Genomic DNA, 26,057 nt, shown 5'->3' on the forward strand with positions numbered 1-26,057 from the left:
AACTTTGGCTAAGCCAATTCTCCAGAGATGAAGAGATGGAAAAAATAATCGAAACAAACTGTGATAGAGTTTTTGATTAAGCAGCTGATGATCAATAAAAGTTATCTGCAGGGCACAGAGTGTTAATGAGCTACCATTCTTTTATCAAAGAAACACCTGAGCCCATGGTCCCTGCTCCACACAGCCCACAGAGGACAGCAAGACCTGCTCCTCTTGGACTGACAAGGTGAGAACATGGGCTATGGAGTCCATGGTCTCACCTGCCTTTATTCCTGTTAAAAGGGTGATGGTGGAAGAAAGATGAGAAGTAATCTTAAAGCAGGATGTGGCTAGAAAGAGAGGAATGAAAAAGGTTAACAGCCTGACTCAGACTTGAGGTGCTATGTTGGGGGAAAAAAAAAATTGAAAAGGCATTCATAGCCTTCTCAGACAGCTCCATTTATTTAAAGAGGCCTTGGAGCTCTGGAGCTGTAACACCAACACCTCTACAGCAGGGAGCAAGAAGGACCAGCCAGTGGGGATACCAGCTCCCTGCCACCAGTGATGTAAGGCACAAAGTGACTCACACCACATCCTGTCATTGCTATCCCTTTACCCTTTCACCCACAACAATGTCCTTGCAAAAAAGGTGTTAAATCACCATAGTTCTTAATATCTTAAATTCATCCCCAAAGATTCTAAAGCATTAAAGAGTGGACTTTATAGAGAATTTCTCATAATAACATAGCCACCTGTTTAATAGCACACAGCAGCAAGGCTGCACAAGGGTTTCAGAGAGCAAAAGGAGAGCTTCATATTAAAGCTACAGAGAAGAGACAAGGCTCAGATCAGCAGACACATAAAATATCACTACCTCTGCCTGAATTTAGCTATTTCACTGTAACTAATCATTTTGCTCTTCTAGAAATGTCTGGAGAACTGTTAGTGACCACAGGGAGCTGCTAGGATCTTTGTATTACATTTCCTCCAAAAGTTCCCTCCTCTGACAGCCCAGCCCAGCCCTCCTACAAAAGGGATTTGTTTTCCCAAAACCCACTTAGCCTTCCTGTCCTTAGAGGGTCTAGGGAAAGCTGAGAAAAAATCAGCAGACAGGATACTTGTTCTGAAGTGTCCCACAGGGAACAGAGGGGATGAACAGCACATTAGGATTTCTCCCCCAATTTCTCAAATTCTCACGGAACTGGGGTTTGCAATCGCCCTCTGCAGAGCCCGTGTCAAGACAGATCATTAATACTACTTGGCACTGAGGATCTCTTGTATTAAAAAAGCACAGCAATTACTTAGTTCAAATCTCTATATTATTCATAAGATCCATATCTATCATGGATATGGTATTTACACTGCTATGGGGAAATGTAATAAATAAGGCAATAAGTGTTTCCTTCCTCCAGGTCAAGATGAAAGTCTGCATCTTAGAAGCAGTGCTTTCCTTGGGTAGCCAGGCTCATATCCCAGCCTCCCTGCCTAATTTCTGCAGCCAGGGACTAAAGCCAAGTTGAAAAATGACTGCTCTTCCTCTGAGCCCAGCACTCAGGTTCCAACACACTCCAATGAAACCGAAGGAGGCAATGCCTAGGTGGAATGAGACCTGCAAGGAGAGGTCTCCTCAGAAGTAGTCAAGAGAGCAAAGCAGAACATATTAAGAGTGTGGCATGGCCCCCATGAAGGTAGAAAGGGAGAATTTGATCTAAGCTATCTGGAAAAGAGCAGGAAAAGGAAAATGGCAGAACTGCCATTTTCTGGGATGATAATACGCAGCTGACAGCTCCAAGGATGTGTTTATCCATCTAAACCCCTGACTCCAAAAGACTGGCTGTGAAAGGACTTCAGGTGGGGACTCACAAACATGCAACATGTTCCAGTGGGCTGAACATGGGCCAGACTGCTAGCTGTCAGCAACCCGGCGTGACCTTGAGCAAACTGATGTCTTTCCAGCTGCCTCTCCTCATCCACAAAATGGAGATGAAGACCCCTTGATGGGCTGGAAGGAGAAATGCCTCTTTACAGGAAACAGTGGAGATAGAGCATGCCAGGTTCGTTCTCCTCATTAAGAGGATAAAATCTAACCCATGCCTCAGATACTCAGCTGCCTGCTGTGCTCTCAGTAAAGTTCCCCTGACATTTGGGCTCTGCTGGAATCTGGCACAAGAGCAGAACAGTCCCACCCCACCCCATCTCTGGGATTTGCCCAGAATTTATTTTTAACCCAGCCTCAGTGTGAACATTTGTGTTGGGTTTTGTATGAACTCACTCTGATCCCTGACTCTGAGCTTGTCTCACCCTGACTGTGCCAATAGCCAGAACTGTCAAGAGAACAGAGGGCACAATCTCCCCCACCTTCACCAGGAGCCTGACACGGGGCAGACCCAAAGCCTCCCACCTCATTCCACATGGAGGAAGGAATCTCTGGGCAGCCACCTCAGGTGGAGCCATTCCTGCTGTCCAGGGGAACTAACTTATTTAGAGCACAAGACATGTTCAACAGGGCCCTAAGCTGGGCTTAAAATGACCTTTAAAAACCATGCAACCCCAGCTAAGCCCTTTATTTCCCTGGTTCTGGAATGTGGGCAGTGGGATAGAGCTGAAGCTGTGGCCCATCTGAGAGAAGACTTGGAAAACTGGGCTGTAACTTTTTGGTTTGCCAAGCCCCCAGGTATAGCTTGAAACACAAGGTCCTTGCTCTTGCATACACCTGCTGGCCACCACCTCCCTTGCTCTGTGCTCCTCATCAATTACAGCACAGAGACATAAAATGACTGATACTTTTAATACAAAGAGCCTGTCATTTATTTATTAGCTGGCAACAGGCCCTGCAGCCCTGGATGGATGCATTATAAATCAGCTGCATTTCTAACCATTAAAAATTCATCCAATTCATAATGTAGAATGCCTATAATTTCCTTATTAGTGTTGAGTGTGAAGGATTTTTCTTTCTCCTCCCTTGGCTCTTTGCTTTCCCAAGATCTTGCTCATCTGAGGATTAGCTTGGCTTAATCCTGCAAGAGGGAGGTGGAGGGGTAAGAAGGGCTGGGAGAAGGGAGACAAGTACTAAATAAATTTTGTTCCAGTGTTTTCTTCTAATTGCAATTTGCCATATATATTTAGGAGACTTAGCTGTCTCCTGTCACACTTATGGGAGTGAGAGAAACTGCTTTTAATTTAAGAGATGTTTGTACTGTAGGAGAAAAAAATATTCCCTTTTATTTCACAAAGGAAAAAAAGGAGTATGGTAGTTGAACAGAGAAGGATGATGTAAAACCTGTAAAAAGCACAAGTAAGATAAGAACAGGTGTCCATACATTATAAACCAGTGCATTTAAAATAGATCAAACATATATATAAGATTTATATATAAAAATAGTTAGGTATAGTAACCTTCAGACTCAGTGCTCTCATTCAGTGGGGAAAAATAGGTTAGTAGGCCTGGAAGAAAGGTGTGAGATTTTTACAGATCCACAGTGGTGACAAAAAACTTCAGGTGCTGCTGCAGCATCAGCAGAGGAACTTGGAACGAGCATCAGAAAAAGCTGAGTCTGCATGAAACTGTAAATCATCACTTAATTTGAGTACTGCATCCCATGTAGACCAGGCTTGGCTGCAGACAGCAGGACAGCCTGGTCCTTGGTGTACACACAGAAATGTTCATGCTTTCACTGAGTCTCAGTTTGCTCCCATCTCTTAAAGAGATGTATTCAGGGAGGGGCAGGGAGAGAGGGCTTGGACAGATTCAAGCCAGGCTCAGCACTAGGTGACTTGCAGTGTGCTTAGGAATGAGTGTGCAGGAATCTAAAAATGGATTATGCAATAAACCCTGCCTTAATGGGAGACAAGCCCAGGCATTGAGAGCAATCCTCACATGCTGTGACTCCAATGTACTTCTCACCCCAAGATGCTTGCATACAAGCCTTACATCAGCTGCACATGGAAATGGGTTTACTGGGTTCTCCAGTGGCTATGTTCACTTCAGCAAATCACATCTTGTTCAACAAGACCAGTGCTTTACTCTCAGCCATGGTGAGAAACAGCTGCTTCAGGTCAGGGCTTTGGGAGCACACGAGCAGAAGTGGTGCTTCCATGAGCACCTTCCTTCATCCCACTGACCTCCCTGTCTGTACCCACCAACAAGAGCAAGACAGACTGCAGGATGTTGAGGTGGACTGGAAGTGTCCAGCAATCAAAACCAGCAATTTCTGCATTTTTGTAATGTGAAGCGATCGTGTTCTGCTCCACCTGCCCTGTGCTGCTGGGAGCCATCTCTGTCTGCTCACCCCATCTCCTCAGAGCCAGCCACCACACAAGGCTGGGAAACAAAAGCTTCCTTCCACACAAGGACCTCTTAGGCAGAATATTTTTTTACATGGGTCTTTCCCCAGGTTTCAGGACTGAATGGGATGTTCTGGGCTGTTTAGCCCAAAAGCAACACTAAGCACAGGTTTGAGGTTCTTTGACCTCTACTGATGTGCAGGTTCTCTGCTACATTCTGGGTTGTACTTCTTGTCCCACAGGGAAGCACCACTAATAATGTTCCTGCTGTGTGTGTGGTCATGCAAAACTGCTCCAACTCCTAAACAATAGCAGCTATTTTTAATTAGGAATCACAATTTAACCAGACAATGATCAAACAATGAGAGCCTGCAATCTCCAATCCAGAGAGACACTTCTGTCTGATCACAGTGAGGCCCCACACACTTCAGAGAGATTTTAAACCTGACAAAGAGCCTGGAGAGACTAAAAAAATCACAACACAATGTCCTTGCAAACTCTGGGAACTCCTGGTTCTTTCAAGGGTACCCATGGCCAGGTACCACAGGCCCATCCTCTATCCCAGGAATGCAGAAGTGCCCCAGCTGCCAGACACTTTCCCAACAGCCAATCATTATAAGCCACAAAAAAACTCATTCAAAAATAAGACAAATGTTTAAATGAGGGCCAAAAAAACCCAATACCACCACTCAGCCCATGCACACATACACACACTAGCTATTTTTACAGTGACCCACAGCAAAATTCACACAATCCATGAGCCATTAGGAGGACACTCTTGACACCTGGGCTCCCTGAGTCTGCAATAGTCTCAGGTGGAGCACTGTGTTGCTACCTCTTGTCCTGCAGGGATGAAACCACACCCATGAAGAGAGCTGGCTGGTGAACAGAGCCCTGCTCTCTCTGGTACAGACACCTCCTTCAGGTTTAAGCACACCACAAGCACAAATGGAGAGGGAGAAGCGCCAAGACCCAGACACACAGCTGGTAACAGAGGGACTCTAAACCTGTTTTTATCCCTATTGTGTCCCACTCCTCTCACCCTGCCACAATGAGCCTGGACTTGTGCCAAACCATGGATGAGTGGACAGGGACACTGTGGGGTGTGTGTGGAGGCCAGGGAATGCTGCAAGAGGAGTGGGAGCTCATCTCCCTGTATGAGATGAGCAGGAGGCGGGATAGAAGGTGGAATGTCCGGGTGTACATACACATCCTCCATGAGATGCTGCATTCTTGGGCACTCTGGTCCAATCCAATTGATGCAGGGATGAGGCTGCCAGGCAAAAAGAGCAGCTTGCTGCACTAGAGCCACTCCAAATCCAGTAGGAAAACAGGTCAGGACCTCCTCTCATCTGGCCTGTTAAGTTCTTGACAGTTCACACATCAAGAGCTCCTTTCCTGAAACTGCCCCAGGTGAGCCAACCCTGCTTCCTGGCTCCACAGACATCAGGATTAAACAGTCCAGTGGGGATGCTTTCGGGCAGAGGAGGAAGCAGAGTTTTGTTCAAGAAAATACTTCCCTGTCAACCCCTTGATGTCTGTATCCAGCAGCCTCTCCACAAGCTGGTCACCATCAGCAGCCCAAAGCCACATTTTTCTTGATTTAAGGGTTTCTCTCCCTCATGGATCTTCACCACCAGGAACCAATGTGTCATCACTCAGCTGTGCTGCCAGTGTCACTTCTCCATTCTGGAGCTGGAGCCTGCTGGTCCCCCTTTGATCCTGGGTGTTGTTACAAATATTTCCAGTAAACACACACTAAAGCAACAGAGAATGGATCTAAAATCCAAACAGCAGCAGGAGGTGATCATCTTATGCTCAAACCAAGTCAGGTGTCCATCCCATCTGGAGCAAGCAGGGCTGCACTGCTGGCTCCAGCAGCTCCTCCTAAAGCAGGCAGGGACCAGGCAGAGCCAGGCTGCTTTTCTTCCTGCACGGTACAACCACACAGACAACATCTCCAGAGGCTGGCTGAGGGATAAGGCAATGGATCTTGCCAGCCATTCCAAGACATCCTGAAAAAACCTCATTTCTGTAGCACCATCAGAGCAGGAAGGTCTGAAGTGTGAGACTGCAACTCAAAGTGCAGGTGCGATAGGTGGGACGGGCACTCCACTTCTGCAAAAGTAGGTTGGACTTCTGGAAAATGTGGATATTTCTTCCACATGCTCTTTCAGGGATAGAAGAAATGATGCAGAGCAGAAAACAGACCCAGGCAGGAAAGCTGAGAGCAGGGAAGGTTGGCTCAAGTCCCACTGTCCATGGTGTGTCTCCTGTTGGTCAGATGTTTCAGCCTGGGCAAGAAGGTGATTCTGGGCACAAGGGAAGTTCAGTTCTCCTCTGGTGGGGGACAGAAGCAGTAATTTGGCTGTTCACGTATTTCTTCAGATACCTACAACACCTGCTCTGGGGAAAGCCAACCAGAGCCCAGAAGGCTTCTTCAACATCCAAAATTTTGCAGGATGTTCCCATCAACACTTGGAGCGCAGAGCAGTTTCCATGAGAGCCAGCAGCAAACCAGAAGGGAGGGAAATTTGGAGGCAGAAGGTCATTGCAGAGACCCCCACTGCCTTCACCTGTTGGCAGCTGAGCTCTGAGATAAGGGCTCTTCCACAGCCCCCAGCCACAAGCCCAGGCTGTGCTACAGACAGTGAGGAGACACAGCACAGAGCAGCAAAACACACATAAATGAGTAAACAGCTACTCACAGGTCCTCGTTCAAACCCTTAAAATACCTCACATGAGCTGAGTGGAAGGACAAGAAGGACAAGACTGTAAGACCATGAGAGCTCCAGCACAGAAGAGTCTTCACCCACAAGGGCCTACTTCAGAAGGGTAATGGGAACTGGGTCCTTCTGGAGAAGAGCCTGGGGACTTCATTTTAGAGGAGACAAGAGGAAAAGAACAGTTTGGAGAAACAGCAGAGCTCTGTATGAGGGACTGAAACCTGTGGAGCCTGGTCCCAGGCTGGGCATGGGGAAGCAGAGTGCTGCTGTCACTTCACCCTGTGCTCCACATTGATATTACATAAAAAGAATATTTGACAAATTATCTTATCCCTGGGAAAAAAACAATGAAAAAGGAAAAGTTTCTTTTCCACTACCAGCTGTTCCAGTTTTCTTTTTTAGGCAAATAAAACTACAAGCACTTATGACTTCAGTTTTATGTTGTTGCTGTTTTTGGCAAAAATGGGACCCTGAACTGACTGAAAATAGAAAGGCTGCATACTTTTTATCTTCTCATGCCCAGGATGGACAAAACACACTAGGCAAACAAAAAAATAAAAAAACAGTTCTAAGGGTAAATATCCTTTTCATTTTAATTTTCAAGATCTATTGAAAGCAGAGTTAAGAAAATCTATTTGTTTAAGAAATATGATTTTTAAAATGACCATGATGTTCCTTTTAAGCAGCACTGAAATAAAAGATAAAGACAGGGTAGTGAGTGAAAGAGTGCTGATGGTGCTTTTATTGTGTGATTTGCCTTGTTTTTTTCTGAAGTACTTCTTTTTAGCAGATTACCACGTATTTACAGTTAGTGTAATTATATCTAATTACTTAATTAGCATGAATACGTGTAATTACTAACTTTGAATATGTAATTATGTCAGGGCAGCCTGTAATAAATGAGGTTGAAAAAAACCCTCATTAGGACTCCACGAAAGGACGGCTGCTCCACCCGTGTGGAGAATGCATCCCAGTCCCTAGACTGCGCCAGTCCTGGAAAACACAGCCAGCTCCAGTCCTGGCTGGCAAAAACCTCCCCCAAAATCAAAGAATTTGCCCCAAAAGTTCAGCTTCACAATACTTGTTGCAACTGAGCATCCATTGCTGGGATGCAGGTGGGGATCCGTCCCCCCCGATCAATTTTCTCTGTCGGGGTTTGGATTTTTGTCTCCAATTTGTGTCATTCTCCAGAAGACCTGTTTTGTTAGATGAGAAATACAAGGGAATTGAACAACTCCAAAACTGTGCTGTGGCATTTGAGTAAAGCTCAAGAGATCAGATCCAAGAACTAATCTGCATCTGATGCATTGTGCTCAGAATTAATTACTACTTAATTACTATTATTAAAGTAAAACGACCTTCCAAAATGTTTCTTCTGAAACATTACCAATATTTCACCACAGAAATCTCCAGCTACTCATAATTACAAAACTTGAATTTTGGGAACTCAAATCCTGAACTTCAAGAGGAGATAGCGTAAGAAGCTGCTGTTACTGTCAGGCCTGCTCAGAAGGACAAACAGCCAAATTCTGGCCAAAAATGGGGGTAGACTGGATCGTGTTTTGCATTACCAAAATCTCTGGCCATTGGCCAATGTTATATAGTCCTAAACTCTCATCCTCATCACTTTCTCTGCCCACTGTGCTTGTCACAAGTCCCATTCTTCTCCTCTGATGTGTTTATTTCCAAATATAGAGGTGCAAATTCATCACAACCTGTTGCTCTCTGCCAAGCAGATATGAACTTGGTTTCCCTTCCATGTGCACAAGATCAGGAGAAAAAGGCCTTTTTAGCCTATTCATTCTAAAATCCACTTGTGCTTGGACTGTCCACGTTGCCAAACTCTTTTCTTAACCCTCCAGGTAGGGCCAAGGACAGTGGAAGCAAGGACAGGGTGCAAACCCAGCATGGCACAGTACAGAGACGGGGCAGCATCTTCTCAACAACTAAAATGTTTCAGCATGAGAAAACACAGTGGTGCTGGTGTCTTCCATGGCTCTTTGAGAACCCCTCACCCAGAAAGGGAAAGAGAATTCTGATTCAAGCTTGTTCCCCCTCTGCACTAAGTCAGGCAGTAACAGAAAGAGGGTAAGACAACTGCAAAGATCCCAGAAAGCCAGAAGTGAGGGCTGGTTCCTGTGCCCCTCATCCCATGGACACGAGGACAGCACATTCCCAGTGAAGAACAGGTCTCTGTCTCCTGGAGGACACTTTAGGAGGATCCCATGGGACAGAACTGCACAGAGGGAGCGAGAGGCCTCCAGCTCCACAGGCAGGGAACCGCTCTCCATATTTCAGCTGCAATTCCATTATGCAGAGCTAAGTGGCTGGGAATAAACATCCCTCATCCCTGCGTGATAAGTGATGCTTGCTAGTATGGAGGGTGACAGAAATCTATATCACATCAATGTACTATTAATACTGCATTAAGCACATAGAGCTTGCTCCCCTCGCTGCAGCATGGCAGTGGGTATCGGCATGTCCTCCAGCCAGGCAGCATCCAAGAGCACAGGGATGCTTGCAGGAGGAAGGAAGGAGAAAAGCTTCATGTTGGAAAGGGAAAATGCTTGCTGAAGATGTTGCTCTAGCAACAGCTCAGTGCAAAGGAGAGATGCTGGGTGTCACAGAACACCTTCTCTCACAGCTGGGCAGCAGCTCTGGGGGAGGTGGTGGAGCGAGGAGTTTGCATCTGTACAGGCTCAGCTGGGCATAGAGGCACTCCCCAGCCCAGAGGAGCTCTCCTTAGAACTGACAGCAAAGGGAGAAGTGTTTGTGTCCATGCTCTGCACAGGGGGAAGGAAAAACCCTCCAGCATGACTACCACGAGGAGAACAGGAGCAACAAATATTCTGCAGCCCAGGCTTATGTTGAGTAGAGCACATCAGATCAAACAAACTCCTTACAGCAAAAGCTCCCCAAAACATGCTTAATTTAATAGGTGAATTATGAAACTTTCCAGCCTCAAGCAAAGCCACCAGTGAAGTCAGAAGTTTTGACCAGGTTAAAGCCTGGGGACTAAAATACAAAACACACACCAAATTCAACTCTGCCTGAGGAGTCAAGGATTGGGTTTTGCCCCATGAATGACAAAGAAATCTAAAAAAAATTAGGATTTTCAACATGAAAGCACCCAGCTGTAGTTTGCCTCTTCTTATCCCCCAAAGGGAGTACCAGTGTTGTGGGGTTTGGTTTCAGCCCCACTGCCTTGCAGTCCTGGAAAAGCTGGAGCATTCCCTCCTGTGGGGAGGAGGGCCTCCAGATGCCACCCCAGGCATCTCTGTGAAACCTTCAGATCCTACTCAAACAGCCCCATGAAGCTCTGAGGTCAAATCCTGCTGCGAGTGACTTCCCCTGCAGCCCACCCAGCTCTGACAAGTCCCACAGGGCAAAGGCTCAGAGCAAAACTTAATCCTTTGAGGTTTAAGCTCTGCTACAGCCTCAAGAGCACCCACGTCTTGCAATGGTCGGCGTGCAGATTAAAGAAATTTGAGACAGTACAGCAGGGAAAGGAAGAAAAAGTAAAGCGGGGGAGCCCTCCCTCCCAAGCCATCAGAGTTTGTAAATCATTTTGAGATGAGGTGCTATAAGAAATGTAAAATATATAATTAACAGTACAGAAAAAACACGCTACATTCAGCTTCTCCACTCCTGCCTAATCACCGCCCTCCTCCTCCCCTCTCTACAAACAGACCAAATTTAGCACATTGAAATGAAAATCAAGGGGAAAGCCAGGCACGTTCTTTGGGTACATCCCATCACTCTGGCAAGGGAAGGACAGTGCTAAGGGCTTGGGCACAAGCCAGCAGAACCCATGAGGGTGCACAGTGGGGGCTGCCCAAGGGATACCTCCATGGGAGCAGCAGCTGCAGCTCCCCTTCCTCTGGTGGAGGCCAGGAGCAGTGTGCTCCTGCTGAGCACTCAGTGCCACAGGGCTTCCTGCAGGCTGGGAGATGTGCCTTCTCCCTGTTTGCAGGGGCTGAGGTCTGTCTCCTGCCCCCGTGAGTCAGCAGCAGCCAAGGGAAGAGCAGAGGTGGCATCAGCACAGCACTCCCACAGAGATAGCCCAAGCTGAGGGCCTTTCACCTTTTGTTTTGCAGGATTTTTATTTTTCCAGTTCTACCTGGAACCAAGACACACCAAAAGGATGTGAAATAACGAGAGAGGAATGTTACCCAAACCTCCTGCATTGCTCAGCTTGCATCTCAGAGCTGGTAAGAGGCCTGGGAGAGCTCAGCTACCGCCTGTGAGCTGCATGCTGGGGAAGGCTGCATCCCACCACTCGCGTGGGAAGTGGTGCAGGACTCCCAGAAAAGCATCCTTTTACACAGCACTTTCCTTTTATGCTCAGAATTTAGAAACACAACGTGGAGAGGGACACTTGATCACCTCCTGCTAGTCTAATGAGCCCAGTTCATGAACCAAATTCATACAGGAAAGATGAAGAAGCTTTACAGAAGCCCATAAAAATAGACATCCAGCATCTAAAATTCCTGGAGACAAAGACACCCCCAGGCATCTGCCACACCTATGCCCATGTATCCTGAGCTTCCCCCTGGCCCTTTGGGGAGCCAAAGAGGCAGCCCCATGACTGGGAAACTGCTGGAGGAGGAAGGGGAGGCAGGTCCTTTCCCCAGCCAAGCAGGGGTCACATCCATCCCCACGCTCCCAGGGGGCTCTTGCTCACACCTGGGACCTCATGCTTGGAGCTGATGAGGAAGAGCCCGGCTTGGAATGGCACTTTCAGGTGGGGGGGGAAGGTGACAGGTGGGTGGCAGAGGGAGGGTGAAGGGAGGTGATGGTGAGAGTGGAAAGTCTTTTCTGGAAGCATCTACATGTATGTTGTGATTTCTGAGACCTGAGATTCGCTTTGGTTTCTGGACCATACCAAGACCCACTCTCCTCAAAAACCTCCTTCTCTTCTTCCTCATCCTCTTAACCTCTCCCTCCCCGCCCTCCTTCCCCCAGCCCCCCAGCCCACCCCTCAGCCCTGGTGGGGCTGTGGCCGGCTCGGGCACTCACACGTGTCTGGCTTGTGGCAGTTGTGACCTTGTCGGAAGTACTGGGGGTTCTCGATGACGGGGATGCGCGTCATGCCGATCACCACCGTGTCCGGGCCGGCGTCCAGGGACGAGGGCGTCGTGATGCCGTGGTTGATGTGGTGGAGAGGACTGGCTGAGTCCTCCTCCCCGCTGATCACTGCCACGGGACCTGCAAACAGCACACACATCCCTCAGGGACAGCAGAGGACAGGCAGGCCTGTTGATCACACGCTCGTGGATGGATCACCACCAGCCCATCCCAGCATTCCTGACAGTTGTCCCATCCCTGGGTTTAGTTTCTCTGGGCAGCTCACAGGGTAGGGAAGACATCTCAAGTTTTCCTTCCTGGCTTTGAGGTACCAGGCTAAAAATTCCAAAGGGTTAAGCAGCTACAGGTGACACTACATCAGAGGTGAGTCATGCAAAATAGTCCTCTCCTAGGGCTGTCATGAGAGAGCAGTTGCTGTGGTGCCTGTATACTCTGGCATCACAAGCTTGGCAGAAATCATAACCAAGCTTACACTGGAGAAACATCACCCCCAAAGAGTTAGTTCCCCTAAATCCATATTTGTGATATGCTGTTGCCCAGTGTGTTGGCCATCTTTTTGCCTTCCTGCAGCTTCACCTGAGCAAACTCACCGAGCCCTACAGTCAGGCTGATGCCTCCAGGGACCCACAATGTACTGGGACAGATCCTGCCCAGCTCAGGCTCATTCCCACCACCACCACCACAAATGGCAACATCTTCCCCTTACCCCTTGACCCCCAAAATTCACAGCACCATCAGACAGGCAAGAAAATGAAGCAGTGTAGTCAGACATGCAAGATAAGAGCAGTGGAAGGCTTCTGTCTCTTATGTTTCATTTTAGACCCTCCACTACTTGTTGAAGCCATTCTTGCTGCATTGGTGTTGGACAAGGCAGGCACCACAGAGAAATCTTGCATGAGGCCTTTTTAATATTTTAACATGGGAAGAAAATCCACCCTCAACAAGTGACACTCCTTTTCTCCTGTCTGGATGTTACCAGGGACCACCAGAAGCTTGAGCAAAAAGGAGCAGAGATGCTGCAGTTAGGCTTTCAACTTATTCAGAGCAGCCAGCCTTTTACCTACATTGCATAAAAAATGCTCATCTCCCATCAGTAATGTGCTTCTAATTGCACAATTACTTTATTATGTAGCACTGGCAACAAAGAAGGGACTCTTCAAGCCATTTTACTTTCCACAGCTACTGGGAGGACGAGGCAAATGCCGGCTCCATGCAGCCATTCTGCCTGCATTAATCTAGTCTAAAAGCTGCTCATTTTTGGAGCTTCAAGTATTGTTTGTTCTTCCAAGTGGGGTATAATAAAGTTATTGTGTAATTAGCAGAGTCTTGGCAGCTGTGACAGGTGTTTTAGTCACGAGGAAGAAAGCTCTCACCCTTTACTGTGAATTCCTTCTGGCAGGTTCTGGCTTTTTTAACATTACTCCCCGGGCCCGCATGACTTTCCAGCTCTTGAGGTGCAAAGGCAAAATTCAGCTCTTGATGCAAGATGCCTCTGTTGGGACTACACATGGTGTATTTCTCCAAACACAAAAAGCAAATGGGCAATTTTGGTTTGAATGACCTTTGTTCCTTCGCAATGTCAAAATTCATTGCAGACAAACCAGGAGGACCTGGTTTTGCATGATGTGCACACCCCTTCAGCCACACCCTGCACTGCTGGCTGGCCCAGCTGTGGTGGGAAGGGGAGAACCCTGCATTTCAAAGTGCAGTTCAAAAAAAAATAAATCATCAAAATATGAGCTGGTATAGACTGGTATAAGTAATCTGAGAGAAGACCATAAAGATCTCCCTCGCAGCGGGAGAGGCTATTGAAGGCTGACTGTTTTCATTAAGAAGCCTAGGCATTGCTCCAAAGAATGGCACCTCATCAGGCAAGGGGATGGGAAAGGCCTCTCTGGGGAGTTATAGTCAGGTTGGATGAGACTTTGAGCACACTGGTCTCATGGAATGTGTCCCTGTCCACAGCAGGAAGGTTGGAGTAGCTGATCTTAAGGGTCTCTTCCAACCCAAACCACTCTGTTTCTATATGAAGGAAGTTTTCATTGCCCTCTATTCTGAGAGCCGAAGCCACACCTTTATGCCAAGGAGCAGAGAGGATCTAACCAACCATGGCACAGACACCAGGCTGACACAGACCCTGCTGGGGACCTGCTTTTCAGGGACACACAAAGCCCTGCCACCATTTGACCCTTGCTGCTCTTGCTTGCTCAGCACCTCCTCATTTTTAGGGAACACAGATCATGGCAGTGTCCCTCCAGCACAGGCAGGTTGAAAGGGCATGGCTACATCAGAAAAAGCAGGGGACAATCCAGGACGGTGGGTACTTGTGAAAATAAGCACAGCAAGCATCAATTATCCAATGTTCTTGTGGCCATTTCCCTGACAATAAACAGACCCAGAGCTTGACCTTCTTTATACTCCAGAGGGTTGGGTTTTTTCCTGTGGTTTACTTCTTAGGAGGACTTTCTTCATGTGTTATCTTAGTTTCACACTCCAAACATATCCAAGATCTTTGAGGCATGAGGTAACCACATCTCAGCTGATCCACAGCTGCATCCTCACTCCTCACAATGTTCACAATGAACATTGTGTCCCATGAATGGACTCAGACTCTGAGTCACCCAGTTCAGGTCAATGTCACCAAGCTTATCAATTTACAAGATCTACCAACCCTCAAAAGCCTCAGATCTGAGCTCTGATTCTCCATCTCAACCCCTTCACATCTCTGCAAAAGTGGAAAACCCCAAGAACTGCAAAAACAGAGACACCACAGGGAGAACACAATGTGTAAATACAATGTAAAGTGTATTCTACCCTTGCAGTAATCCAGGGACAGTTTACTTCCTCCAACTGTACTTCCAGGTCTTGAAAAAAACTGAAATAAATCACATTCCCAAGAGCCCTAAGGAACACTTACAACAGACTCACTGCATTAGCCTTCCAGCTTTCCAAAACAGTTCTGGTGATTGTAGGCACTGATTTGACATGCCCTAGAACACATAATTAATCCCCATATCCTCTAAAGGATATAATTTGATTAAATGCAATTTTCAGTTTAGGACTTCTCCAAGCTTCTCCTATTAGGTTGTGGGGTTTTTGGGTGTGGTGGGGGAGTATAAATCTGGACAACATTAATTCCTACAGCCACAGTCATGCTGCTCTAGCACATTAATTCTCTCATTCCCATCTCTTCTAGCTGGTCACTGCTGAGATCCAGTTCCCTCAAAGCTCACAGGCTCTGGGTTGTCACTCTGAGACTCAGACAAGCACTGGACTCACTGTGCAAGCCTGAGACAAACTTTAAAAACATCGTGGATATCAAACAGCCACCAATCACTTTTATAGGTGTGACTATTGCCCTGACTCAAACATACTCTGCCATTAGCAATTCCTGGAAATAAAGCAGCTACTTAAACTTCAAATTTTTAAATTTATCTTGGCAATAGCATAATTTTTTTTTGCTTTTCAGTAGGCAAAGAGGTCCAGTTTTCTGACATATAATGCTGATGAATAGCTTTATTTGGAAGAATTCTCACTGGTTCCACCAGTGCATTTTCCAGGTAAGGGTAAAGGAAAAAAAAATTAGGCAGAAAAAAAAAGAGAGCACAGATTTTAGAGATTTAGTTTTGCCTTCCATTTGACAGGGAAATGTGCAGAGAGAGATCAAAAAGAAGACAGTTTTGTATAGTAAAAACATATAATAATAGACAAAGGGTAGCTTGGAGTAATTCCTAACGTACCATCCTGTGATTTTAAAACATTATATAAAATATTTCAGAGCTTTTAGGAACAGTGGCTGTTTTTGTGAATAACTCAGCCTGCGTTATGGGCAAACCTACTACAGACATTAACTATAAAAAGGGTCTATTTGTTAAAACTTTCAGAAGTCTGAAGCAACTGAGCTCTTTTCCATGCTAATCCCATGCAGTTTTCCTGACAAGGAGGCAATACCAGCAGCTGTGATGGAGGCACTCCATCATTCCTTTTCCCTGTGAGGAAAGGCTGGGGAGATGTTAGGGCTGCCCAGGGTTGCCCCTGAGGGAAGAAGGAGCCACTGCTCCAGCCCCTTCACAACACCAGTGGGAGAGTCAGCCACAACCACCTGGAAATCAGGACCAAATTCATCTGATGTTCACCAAAGAGCAGTGAGGCAGCTTGGAAATGTTACTTTTGGAAATGCCACAAGCAGCAATTTCGTTCTGCCTTCCCTCCCACATCTCCTCTACAGCCAACTCCTCTTTCCTGAGAAAAACACCTCACACAAACACCACCATTCCCAGCCTCATCTCCACCTTCTGTCCTCCCCCAGCCTCCCAGCCAGGCTACACTCCATCCATCCATCCATCCATCCATCCATCCATCCATCCATCCATCCATCCATCCATCCATCCATCCATCCATCCATCCATCCATCCATCCATCCATCCATCCATCCATCCATCCATCCATCCATCCATCCATCCATCCATCCATCCATCCATCCATCCATCCATCCATCCATCCATCCATCCATCCATCCATCCATCCATCCATCCTTCCCAGAAATTTCCAACTCATCTCATCTCTTCGCATCCACCCCGATATTATCATCTCTGTAAACACTCCTCCAGATTCCTCCAAAATCTCTGCTTTTAAGAAAATCTCCCATTCTCTGTTCAGCACTGTTCCCCCTGGCTAAACTGGAGTTTGGCTTGGTGTTTACCTTCACCTCCCTGTTTATCTGGAAGCTCTGTGAACAGGATACAGCTTTCAGTCCATTTCTGTGAATTGCCTGGTTCATTCACAGTGTTATACAGACAGCTTGTTACTCATGAAAAGCAAAACAAATAATAATAGTAATAAATAGCTTAGGGACCCCTGTTTGCAAGATCATATCATAGTGGGAAATTATTTATCAAGGCTAAGAGCTAAACTTTATGATAAAATAGGCTCAGGAATATAGGGTACTGTATAAATAACCATAGATTAGAGAAGATAATGGTCACTTCTCACATACTTGTAACAGAATGAATGCCCCAAGGCAAACAGGTGAAGAAACAACAAAAACTCCAGTTTGGCATTACAATAACCTCTGCAAAGCAACAAAAGCAGCTGGAGGTGAAGAAAACATGACCTCTAAGGGAAAACTGAAAGAATTATGCTTTGTGTTCAGAGGAGAAGACTGAAGGGACACGTGATAACAGCCTTCAAATATGTAAGAGGTTGCAGCAAAGAGAAATATAATAGCTGTTCTCCATGTCCACTGGGGATAAAACAAGAAATAATAGGTTTAAATTGCGCTGAGGGAGATTAGAGTGTGAATGTTCTCCCTGATGCCTCACGGTACGGCTGGTTGAGCACTGGAACAGATAACCCAGGGATGCTGCGAGGGTTCAGGCTGCCAGGCTGGGGAAGGAAAGGTTAAAGAAACTTCTTTCAAGGACAGTTTAGCCACAGGGAGAGATGCTGCTCAGAGCCTTCACAAGCTGCAGCACTTTTTACCTGGAGCCAAAGCCCGCAACATCTTCCCTTCCCGATGCTTCCAAAGAAACTCCAAGGGGGGGGGGGGGGGCCTCTGCAGTGCTCCAGAATAGTTTGGGCAGCATCAGAGGCACTGTGGGTGTAGCACTGGTCTCCAGCATGGTTTCAGAAAGGACAATCCCTGCACCTTCCAGGCCAAGGGCTCAGGACAGAAACCAAGTTTTCTGAGGCAGAGAAGAGATGTAAGTGCTCAGGGCCACAGGGCAATCCCCTCTCCCCACCCACACCTCTGGGAGCTGTCGTGCAGAACACCATTTTTTGATCAAAAATGATCACTGCAAGAGCTAATTGTGCCATCTCCACTTTCCTTTGTAATATAAAGAAGCCATATAATTAACCTACTTAATTAAGAACTGTATATGACCCATAACTAGAAAAAAAAACCCTCTCCTAATAAAGTGGGTCACCATGCATTGTATAGCAAGTGCTGAAGCAGACCTCATTAAATTCCAATATATAGTATATAAAATCCCTTCCTCCTCTGACTCCAAACCCCTGTTGGCACTTCCATATTTCCCCAATCAAAATCTTAAATTCTGCTCTTCAAAAGGTCATATCACCAACTGGCAAGTAGATAATTCCAAGGCTACATCTCTCAGCCCAGCTTTAGAACTCAGAGCTACATGCACGCACATAAACAAGGGTAAAAATAACCTCAAACTTCAGCTTATCAGGAAAACAAACAAGTTTAAAAAGAAACTTAAAAAAATTACCAACCTTTTGTTGGAGCTGAAATCAACCCACACCCCAGGGCTGATCTCTGCACTAGCAATGAGAGGAACTGAAACTCATAAAAGACTAAGAGAAAGCCCAATAAATACAATTAAAAATCCAGCCATGCTCAGAGCAAGATTGCATTTACTGTCTCATAAAAAGAGCCTCGTCCTTTCAGGCAAACAAAAGAAAATCAATTTCTTAATTTTTATTGACAGATGTGGGCACGGAGCCAAGGCAGAGCTTGGTGCCTAGGCAGGGTCTGTTTGCAGCCAGCCTGCCACAGGCTCCAGCTGGTTCTCTGCCCTCCTACAATGGGAAGCAGACACTTCTCATCCTCAGAGTCACCAGTCCCAACCTCAGGGTGGTCTATCATGTGGCAACTCTTCCCCTGAGCCACAGCAGTCCCCTCACTTGTGTAAAACAATGGGCTTTATCCAGACCTCCCTCCTAATTCCAGCACTCAGCGCCTCCCTTGTCGCCATCGCCTCAACCATGTCCAAGCAGCATTTCCCACATCCATACAGCTCAATTCCATCTCCACGGCCCAAATTCACCCCAAGCTATCCCTGCATGATGCCAATGGACCTGGAGGGCATTGCTGCAGAGGCTGGCTGGAACAGCCCCTGCTTGAACCCCACTGTGCTGGCTGAGGAGCTTCCAAAGGTGCCAATCCCTTCTGTGCCATAGCCCAGGGCACACAGGCTCTTCCATCAGCTTTTGGGGAAACTGCACATATAAAAAAAACAAATCCTTCAGCTGTCCTTCATCAGGCAGATGAAGACATCAAGAACCTAAATGTGGACTCTTTAAGGGATAAACTCCAAATCCTCAACTTCCAGCCCCTCCAGTAAAAAAGGCAGGAGCAAACAGCAATCACTTTCCCCTTCTCAACAATGATGGGTTTGAGATCCTGATGATCTTGAGGAGATGAAGATCCCTCTGAACTTTATGGTAAAAGGAAGCGACAGGCCTGGGATCTCTGCACCCACCACTGCTTGGGTTGGACACGTGTCTCCTCCCCCACTTGCACCTTCCAGCCCCTTATACATTGCAGATGCATTATCATATAAAAAAGCTGTCAGATCCGTTGTCAGTGGGCGATCCCTACACAGGCAATCCTTAAAGCACTTTCTTTCCTGATGCAACACTGCCAAAATTCTGCCATTTACAGAAGCCCCTTTCCATCTTTACTTATTAACATTTTCTTCTATCTCTGATTTTTTTTCAGGTGATTGCAGCAGGGAGAAGGCAGCTCTCACTACAAAAGGGTGTGCATCAGGGCAGAGGGGCTGCAACAGCCCTCTACATCCCCCCTTCACCCTTTCCAGCCTCCAGCCATCCTGGCAGTCCTCTTTGGAGCATCACTCCATCTGCTGTAGAGGATGTCCAAAGTCCCTCACTCCTCCCATGTCCTTCCCTTACCACTCCTTCTCAAGTTTATTTATTGAGCTTAGACACCAATCCTATAAGCACTCATGCTCAGAAATAGAAACATTAAGATCAAATAATATAAAATATAAAGTCAATGCATATGACAACACGGATGCATAAATCCAGCAGAACAAGAAACAGAAAATGCTTACAGTAAAAATGGTAATACAATCTGATAATTAAAAAGGGTGGGATCTGACAAGCCAGAGCCATGCATAACAGCAAAGACAGCCAGCACTCAAAGGAAAATAAAGCAAGAATTTTTCATCTAGGCTTAAACTCCAGCCCAGTGTTACCAAACATCTTCAGCTCAGAAAGTGTCTGACCAGCAAAGCAACTGCCAACAGGCCACAGGATGACCAGAAGAATATTTTAGAACCTGCAATGCAAGGATTTGATGATGCCTGAGGGATTGACAAGCCAATACCTACTCCCATGCTATAACATATGGGTACTGTGAAGTTGGTTCATTTGCCAAGATAAAAAGATTTTCACTGCTGAGATCAGGTGAAACAATTGGCAAACAGTGCAGGCAACAGGAGATCAAGAAAAGTCATTTTTATTCAACTGTCACTGCAGGGAGGGAGACAGCGGCAATGCTGGTACTGGCATTCAGACCATACCCAGTCACCTTCCACCATTCCTCCCACCTATCTTCTCCCATTTGCTGGTAACAAGATATTTTCCCCACTGCTGGGCATGCCTGTTCCATGCAGGTTGTGAGGAGGAGCCAGCTACAAAGCAAACATCCATTCTTGCAGAGAAATCTGCTGTGATGGCACCTTGGCATGGCAGAGGCAGCAGCAGCAGCAGAGAAACTCACACCTGGATAAGGCAGGAGGAGTGAGCTGGGACACCAGGAATGCAGCATCTGTGTGGCCAACATCCCTGCATGGCCCTGCTGCCCCAGCCCCAAGGCTGAGGTCCAGGAAGGGTTGGTGAGCCAGGATGGGTGGCTGTTGAGTACTGGATGCACTACCAGTACAGCAAAACAATTCCCTCTTTCCTTGTCTTCAATGCACAATTCCCTCTCTAAGGGAACAGCTCCATTTGAAGAGCCATCCTCATTTCCTGCTCCCAGGTCTCCATCCAGCCCCATCAGCTCAAGAGCTGAGCAACATCCTGCCTGCCCCAAATCACAGCCTTATTGCCATTCACCTTTATCCACCCTTTGTTCCTCTTGACTAGATTTGCTTCTTTTTTCTTTTTTTTTTTTCCAGGCAAAGTCACCAAGCTGTCACCTCGGGGGCACCTTGAACTCCAGAGTAACACAGGCTTTACAAGGCAGGAGCCAGGCAGTGCCTGGGCAACAGCCTCACCAGCATCTATTAATCTCTTGGCTCACTCATCCCTATCACAGACACACCGTAAAAATGATATAAGCATTTCATTCGAACGGCGCTGCAGAGAGATTGGGGAGAGCATGGGGCCAATTGATTTCCAGTATGTCTGCTCTTTACCTCCAGGTATAAATACAACAGCAAAATCAATCGGAATAACATCATATCAGCTTTCTAATCTCTTCTGTTCGCAAGACACGCTTTATATACTGCAGCATTTCCTACAGCTTCTCCACAGGAGCCTCCAGCACCTCCACACCTCTCACGTGCAGCCGCTTCCTCACTCCTGGCCCCTCCTCTGACAAGCTTCAGGAGCTGCTGGTCCAAAGCACAGGTCTCTGCTCTGTGAGGGAGGTGCCAAAGATCTCCCAGGAAACGTGCTGTGGCTGTGTGAGAGCAGCACTCGCTGGGGCCTGCTGAGCCCAGGGTCGCGTCAGCCCTTGCGAGAAGGGAGATGCTCGCCCGCTCACACCCCACTGCGATGGACACTGATGGGCAGCCAGGCATGCCCAGATCCACTGAGGGGGACAGTCCCACTGACACAGGGACATGAGAGAGGCAGCAGCATCCTCCGGACCCCATGGCTGGATTTACCACACGTGACCCTGGTGGTCACCTCCTCATGAGCATTTCACCTCCTCATGAGCATCCAGAATGACACCACACAAAGACCCAAGCCTGGAGCAGGGCTGCCTGCTCAGCATTGAGCAGACACATTTTCTTTCTGCATTTCTAATTTATCATCAGCCTAAGGCTTTTTATCCTCTCTCCTGGCCTCCAGCCACCAAAGAGGGGGACTGTGACAAACTGATAAACACTCCCCACAAGTCTTTGCTTGGGTGAAAATGCAAATGAACTATGAGAATGAGGAAAGGGCTGCTTGATGAGGTGTCAAGAGGTCATCTTAAGCAAACTGCAGCTCAGAACCAAAGTGATGCTTTGCCCCACTTCAAACCAAAGCTTGACTGAATAGGTGCCAGAGCCAGAGGAAAGGAGAAGTGGTTTAATCATAGAACCACAGAATGGTTTGGGTTGGAAGGGATCTTAAAGATCATCTACTTCTGACCTCCCACCATGGGCAGGGATACCTTCCACTAGACCAAGTTGCTAAGGGTCCATTTATTCTGGCTGACATCACTTCCAGGGATGGGGATAAGTTACATCTCCATCCATTCTGCAATTCAGATGGCAAAGAACACCCACATGGTGTGCATTAGGGCTGTGGCACCATCTTCCACACTGTGGCCAGCTTTGGGATGTGTTATCTAACCCAGACAGTGTGGAGCTCCCTTAGCACAAGAGGGCCCCCAGTGATATTTGGCAAGGGGGCCACTGGCAGCTCCACCACCAGCATGTCCAGCCTGGTGCTGGATCACTGACCTGAGCCAAGAGCATGATGCTGCAGGGGCCTGACCCTGTGCCAGGAAATGCTTAAAACAGCGAGAATCACTGAAGGCCTGAAAGTCAACAGCTGGGACCACTGCTGCCCTCCTGCTTGAGGCTTTTCCTGACCTTTGCAGAGACTGACGCCCAATGCTGCTTAATAAACACCATCCACAGAGCAAAAGCCCTGCCAACAGCAGCTCTGCAGCACAAGCCAGGGCAGCAGAATATGCTTCCTACCAGCCAGCATCACTGCAGGCTGAGGACAAGCATTAAGTGTGTTTCTCATTAGCTCTGAGTCCACCAACTGCCTCCATCCCCCTCCCACCACTTCCCTTCCCATGCCTTGGCCACTGCAAGATCAGTCTTGGGTCATCTTGATCCACTTGGAAAGCTTAGCCGCCATGACAGCAAACTGCTTGTCCTCTGGCTCCAATCTCTTCCTGAAATTAGTGCCAATGGAAGTGTCACTATCAATTTCATAATGTTATTGGATAAATGCAAAACTGGGCCAAGTCCCATATTCCTGACAGCCCATCAAAGAGGTGGGGATTATGGGTAAGGAGACAGGCAGCCCTGGCAGGAAAAGCAAAGGCTCCAGATCAATTAGCCTGACAAGGCTATCTTGCAGCCACATCACCTCGTGCTGACACCACTGCCTTCTCCCTGGAGCCCAGCTGCCCCTCACCAAGAAGGTTTATTTTTTCCAGTGGTAACCAGAGTCCTTCCAAGCTCAGGGAGCTGTGCATCCCCTCTCCAAATATCCAGTTTATGAGACTCTCAAGACACCGGGGGATTTTGCAGTCATAAAAAGGCATTAATTTTCAGGCCTCCTTATTTTGGTTTAATATTCTGTCAAGCTAAAAAAAAAAGTAACCAGCCATTAAACAAAAAAGTGCCTTACTCTGCGTTGCTCAGGGGTTTCAAATGGAAGAAGTGATCAAAATGTAAAGTACCTGGCACAACACATGTTTTGTCTTTGCAGTGTGTTTTTCTTCTTGGTTTTCTTTCAAGATCCTGCTTGGACCATGAAAGTAAACTGGTCAGTACCATCTGGTTCTCATGCAGTAATTAATAGTGCTTGTAATTTTTCAAACAAAAATAGTCTTCAGCTGTAGCTTTTTTGGTCAACTTTTGACCTTTTTGTTTTGAAATGGAATTTTTATGAAAACACTGAGCAGCCATCAAGGCTGCAGATGCCAATGGGTTCACTTCCAGCAGACACCTCATGTGTCCAGTCCCTGCCAGCAAGCAGGCTGCTGCATTTACTCAGGGTGCAAATTTGTAGACTCAAATTTAAAATCAGACTTGGGATGTTTGCTTTCAGGCCAAAAGATAAATCCTTACATGGTCAAAAAATAATAAAAATCCTTGCACTCATAGTTTGCCTCAGTTCATGCATGAGGGCAATGAAAATTTGAAACTTACGCTTCTCAAAGAGTAAATGCACTTTTTTTTCCCTCCACAGCCCTCCTTGAGATGATCTCCAGCAGTGATATCAGTCTCTCAGATTTATTCTATCCCAAGATAAATAGTGTGTTGCTTACAGAATCAAAACGTATTTAACTTGTATAATGGTTTAAATCCCGAATCTGCTCCCGTAATATTATGAGACTCTTCTGGAATATGAAGTCCATGTCAGAAATATCCATGAACAAATAAACAAATCCTTTTTCCTTCATGCCGAACAACTGGGAGAGGATCAAGGTTGGAGTTTGGGTAGCCCTAGTGCTCCCTAGTCCAGGATGCTCGCATCAATAACAGTGTTGGGTGTGTTAAGCTTTCCTACAAGGCCCAGAATCAACAAGAAACGAGTTTTGGAGCTTTCTACAAAAAACCTTTGTAGACTTAAAGAGTAGAGGGAAGCCCTTGACATTCTCCAGGCAGAACTGATGGGAAAGGAACTGATACTTTTTGACTCAGCTATTACCAACTGCTGCATCCATGCACTGATGTCTTCCAGAATGTTGTGCCTTTCTCCAAAATTTATGGCCCTTGGTCATAAAGGTGATGGTTTTGTTTAAAAGTCACAGAAGTAGTCCCTGGAGAAAGGCTCTGAAATCACAGCTTTCTGAGGGCTAACAGCTCATTTGTAAAATGTTGCAGTTTTGGGGTTTCCACTGGCCTTGCTGGGACCCTCATTAGCTTTGAGAGAGATTCTGTGAACAGGGAGATAAAACAAGCAAGGAAAAAAAGGTTGGGAGATGTGGAGGAGGATGTAACACAGCTCCCCACTCCGAGAACTTGCAGCAGGGTCGATCCACCAGCCCAAACAGCCCCTGTAATAAATTAGAGAGCCATTCACTGAAATGGCTTCCTCTGTCCCCACACTGACAGTTAATCTGTAATTCAGATAGATCTGTCAGAAGGCAAGAGTCCAGCATACAAAATAATTAATTCCTCCAAGGTCTGGAGATATTTCCCTTTCTAAAGAGCACAGCACACTCCCCTCCTCACCCGTGAGCTCCAGGCATGCACGTGGCTCCTGTTGGAGGTCAGCAAGGAACACTACATGCATTTCAATACAGATGCTCAAAATGCATCACCTGTCACCTCAATTCTGGGCTGGCAGTCCTGGGGTGGGACTTGTACCACAGACCTTGCAAGGAGCTTGCCTTGTATCTCCCAGTGCCTTCCTGCTCCCTCAGTGCCCAGCCAGAAACTCTTGGCCTCTTGCCCCATGTCACCTCAACACTAATGCTGTTCAAGACCCACTTTTCTGCATCAAGAGTATAAATCATCAATTAAAACAAGCAGAAATGCAGCTTCTACTGATTCTCCCTGATAAAAAAATTATCTAGTGCCTGTAGTATTTTCCACATGGGTCACAGGATGACGGAAGAGATGAGAAAGTTGACTCCATGTATCAGAAAGCTTGATTTATTATTATATGATAGATATTATATTAAAACTATACTAAAAGAATAGAGGAAAGGATTTCACTAGAAGGCTAAGCTAAGAATAGAAAAGGAATGAAATAACAAAGTCTTCCCTCAGACCAAGACCGGCCAGACAGGTGAACTGTGATTGGCCCTTAATTGGAAACAGCCTGATGAGGCCAATCACAGATTCCCCCTGTTGCATTCCACAGCAGCAGATAAGAATTGTTTACAGTTTGTTCCTGAGGTCTCTCAATTTCTCAGGAGGGGAAAAATCCTAAGGAAAGGATTTTTCATAAAACATGTCGGTGACAAGTGCCCAGTGTTAGCATGGAGGTTGGGGCAGAGCACATCTCCTCTCCCAGCTTCCTCAAGAGGAGTCACTTCCAGATCCACCTCTGTCCTCTACAACATCAGGAGATAATCAGGACAGTGGCCTCTTCCTGGAAGACACCAGTGGAAGAGAGCAGCTTGGGAAAAGAAACAAAGGGTGGGAATCAACCACATGGACGTGCTTCAGTGGGTGGTTGGGGAATGGGGACAAGTCACATGAAGCCCCATGTGAGACCAGCAGCACCTGAATGTGGTGCCAGCCCTGGAGGCAAGGCAATCAAAACAAACATCTTCCTTTTGCCAGGAGAGAGGCAGAAAGAAAGGGAAAAATGTTAAAAAGAACTCACGAGTGGATGCCAGAGATTGGGTGTCACAAT

General features: G+C 46.7%; 1 protein-coding gene across 3 annotated transcripts in view; it reads right to left on the bottom strand.

Moving 5' to 3' along the window:
• NTRK3 (neurotrophic receptor tyrosine kinase 3) overlaps positions 1-26,057 on the bottom strand; it is a 210,273-nt gene that overhangs the window by 87,062 nt on the left and 97,154 nt on the right. For all 3 annotated transcript variants that reach the window (XM_009090015.4, XM_009090016.4, XM_018913926.3), the window contains exon 12: positions 12,009-12,197. In XM_009090015.4, coding sequence (XP_009088263.1) covers positions 12,009-12,197 — 189 coding nt within the window. The remainder of the gene's footprint in view (positions 1-12,008; positions 12,198-26,057) is intronic.

This window comes from Serinus canaria, chromosome 10, assembly GCF_022539315.1.
Source record: "Serinus canaria isolate serCan28SL12 chromosome 10, serCan2020, whole genome shotgun sequence".
Taxonomy (NCBI): Eukaryota; Metazoa; Chordata; class Aves; order Passeriformes; family Fringillidae; genus Serinus; species Serinus canaria.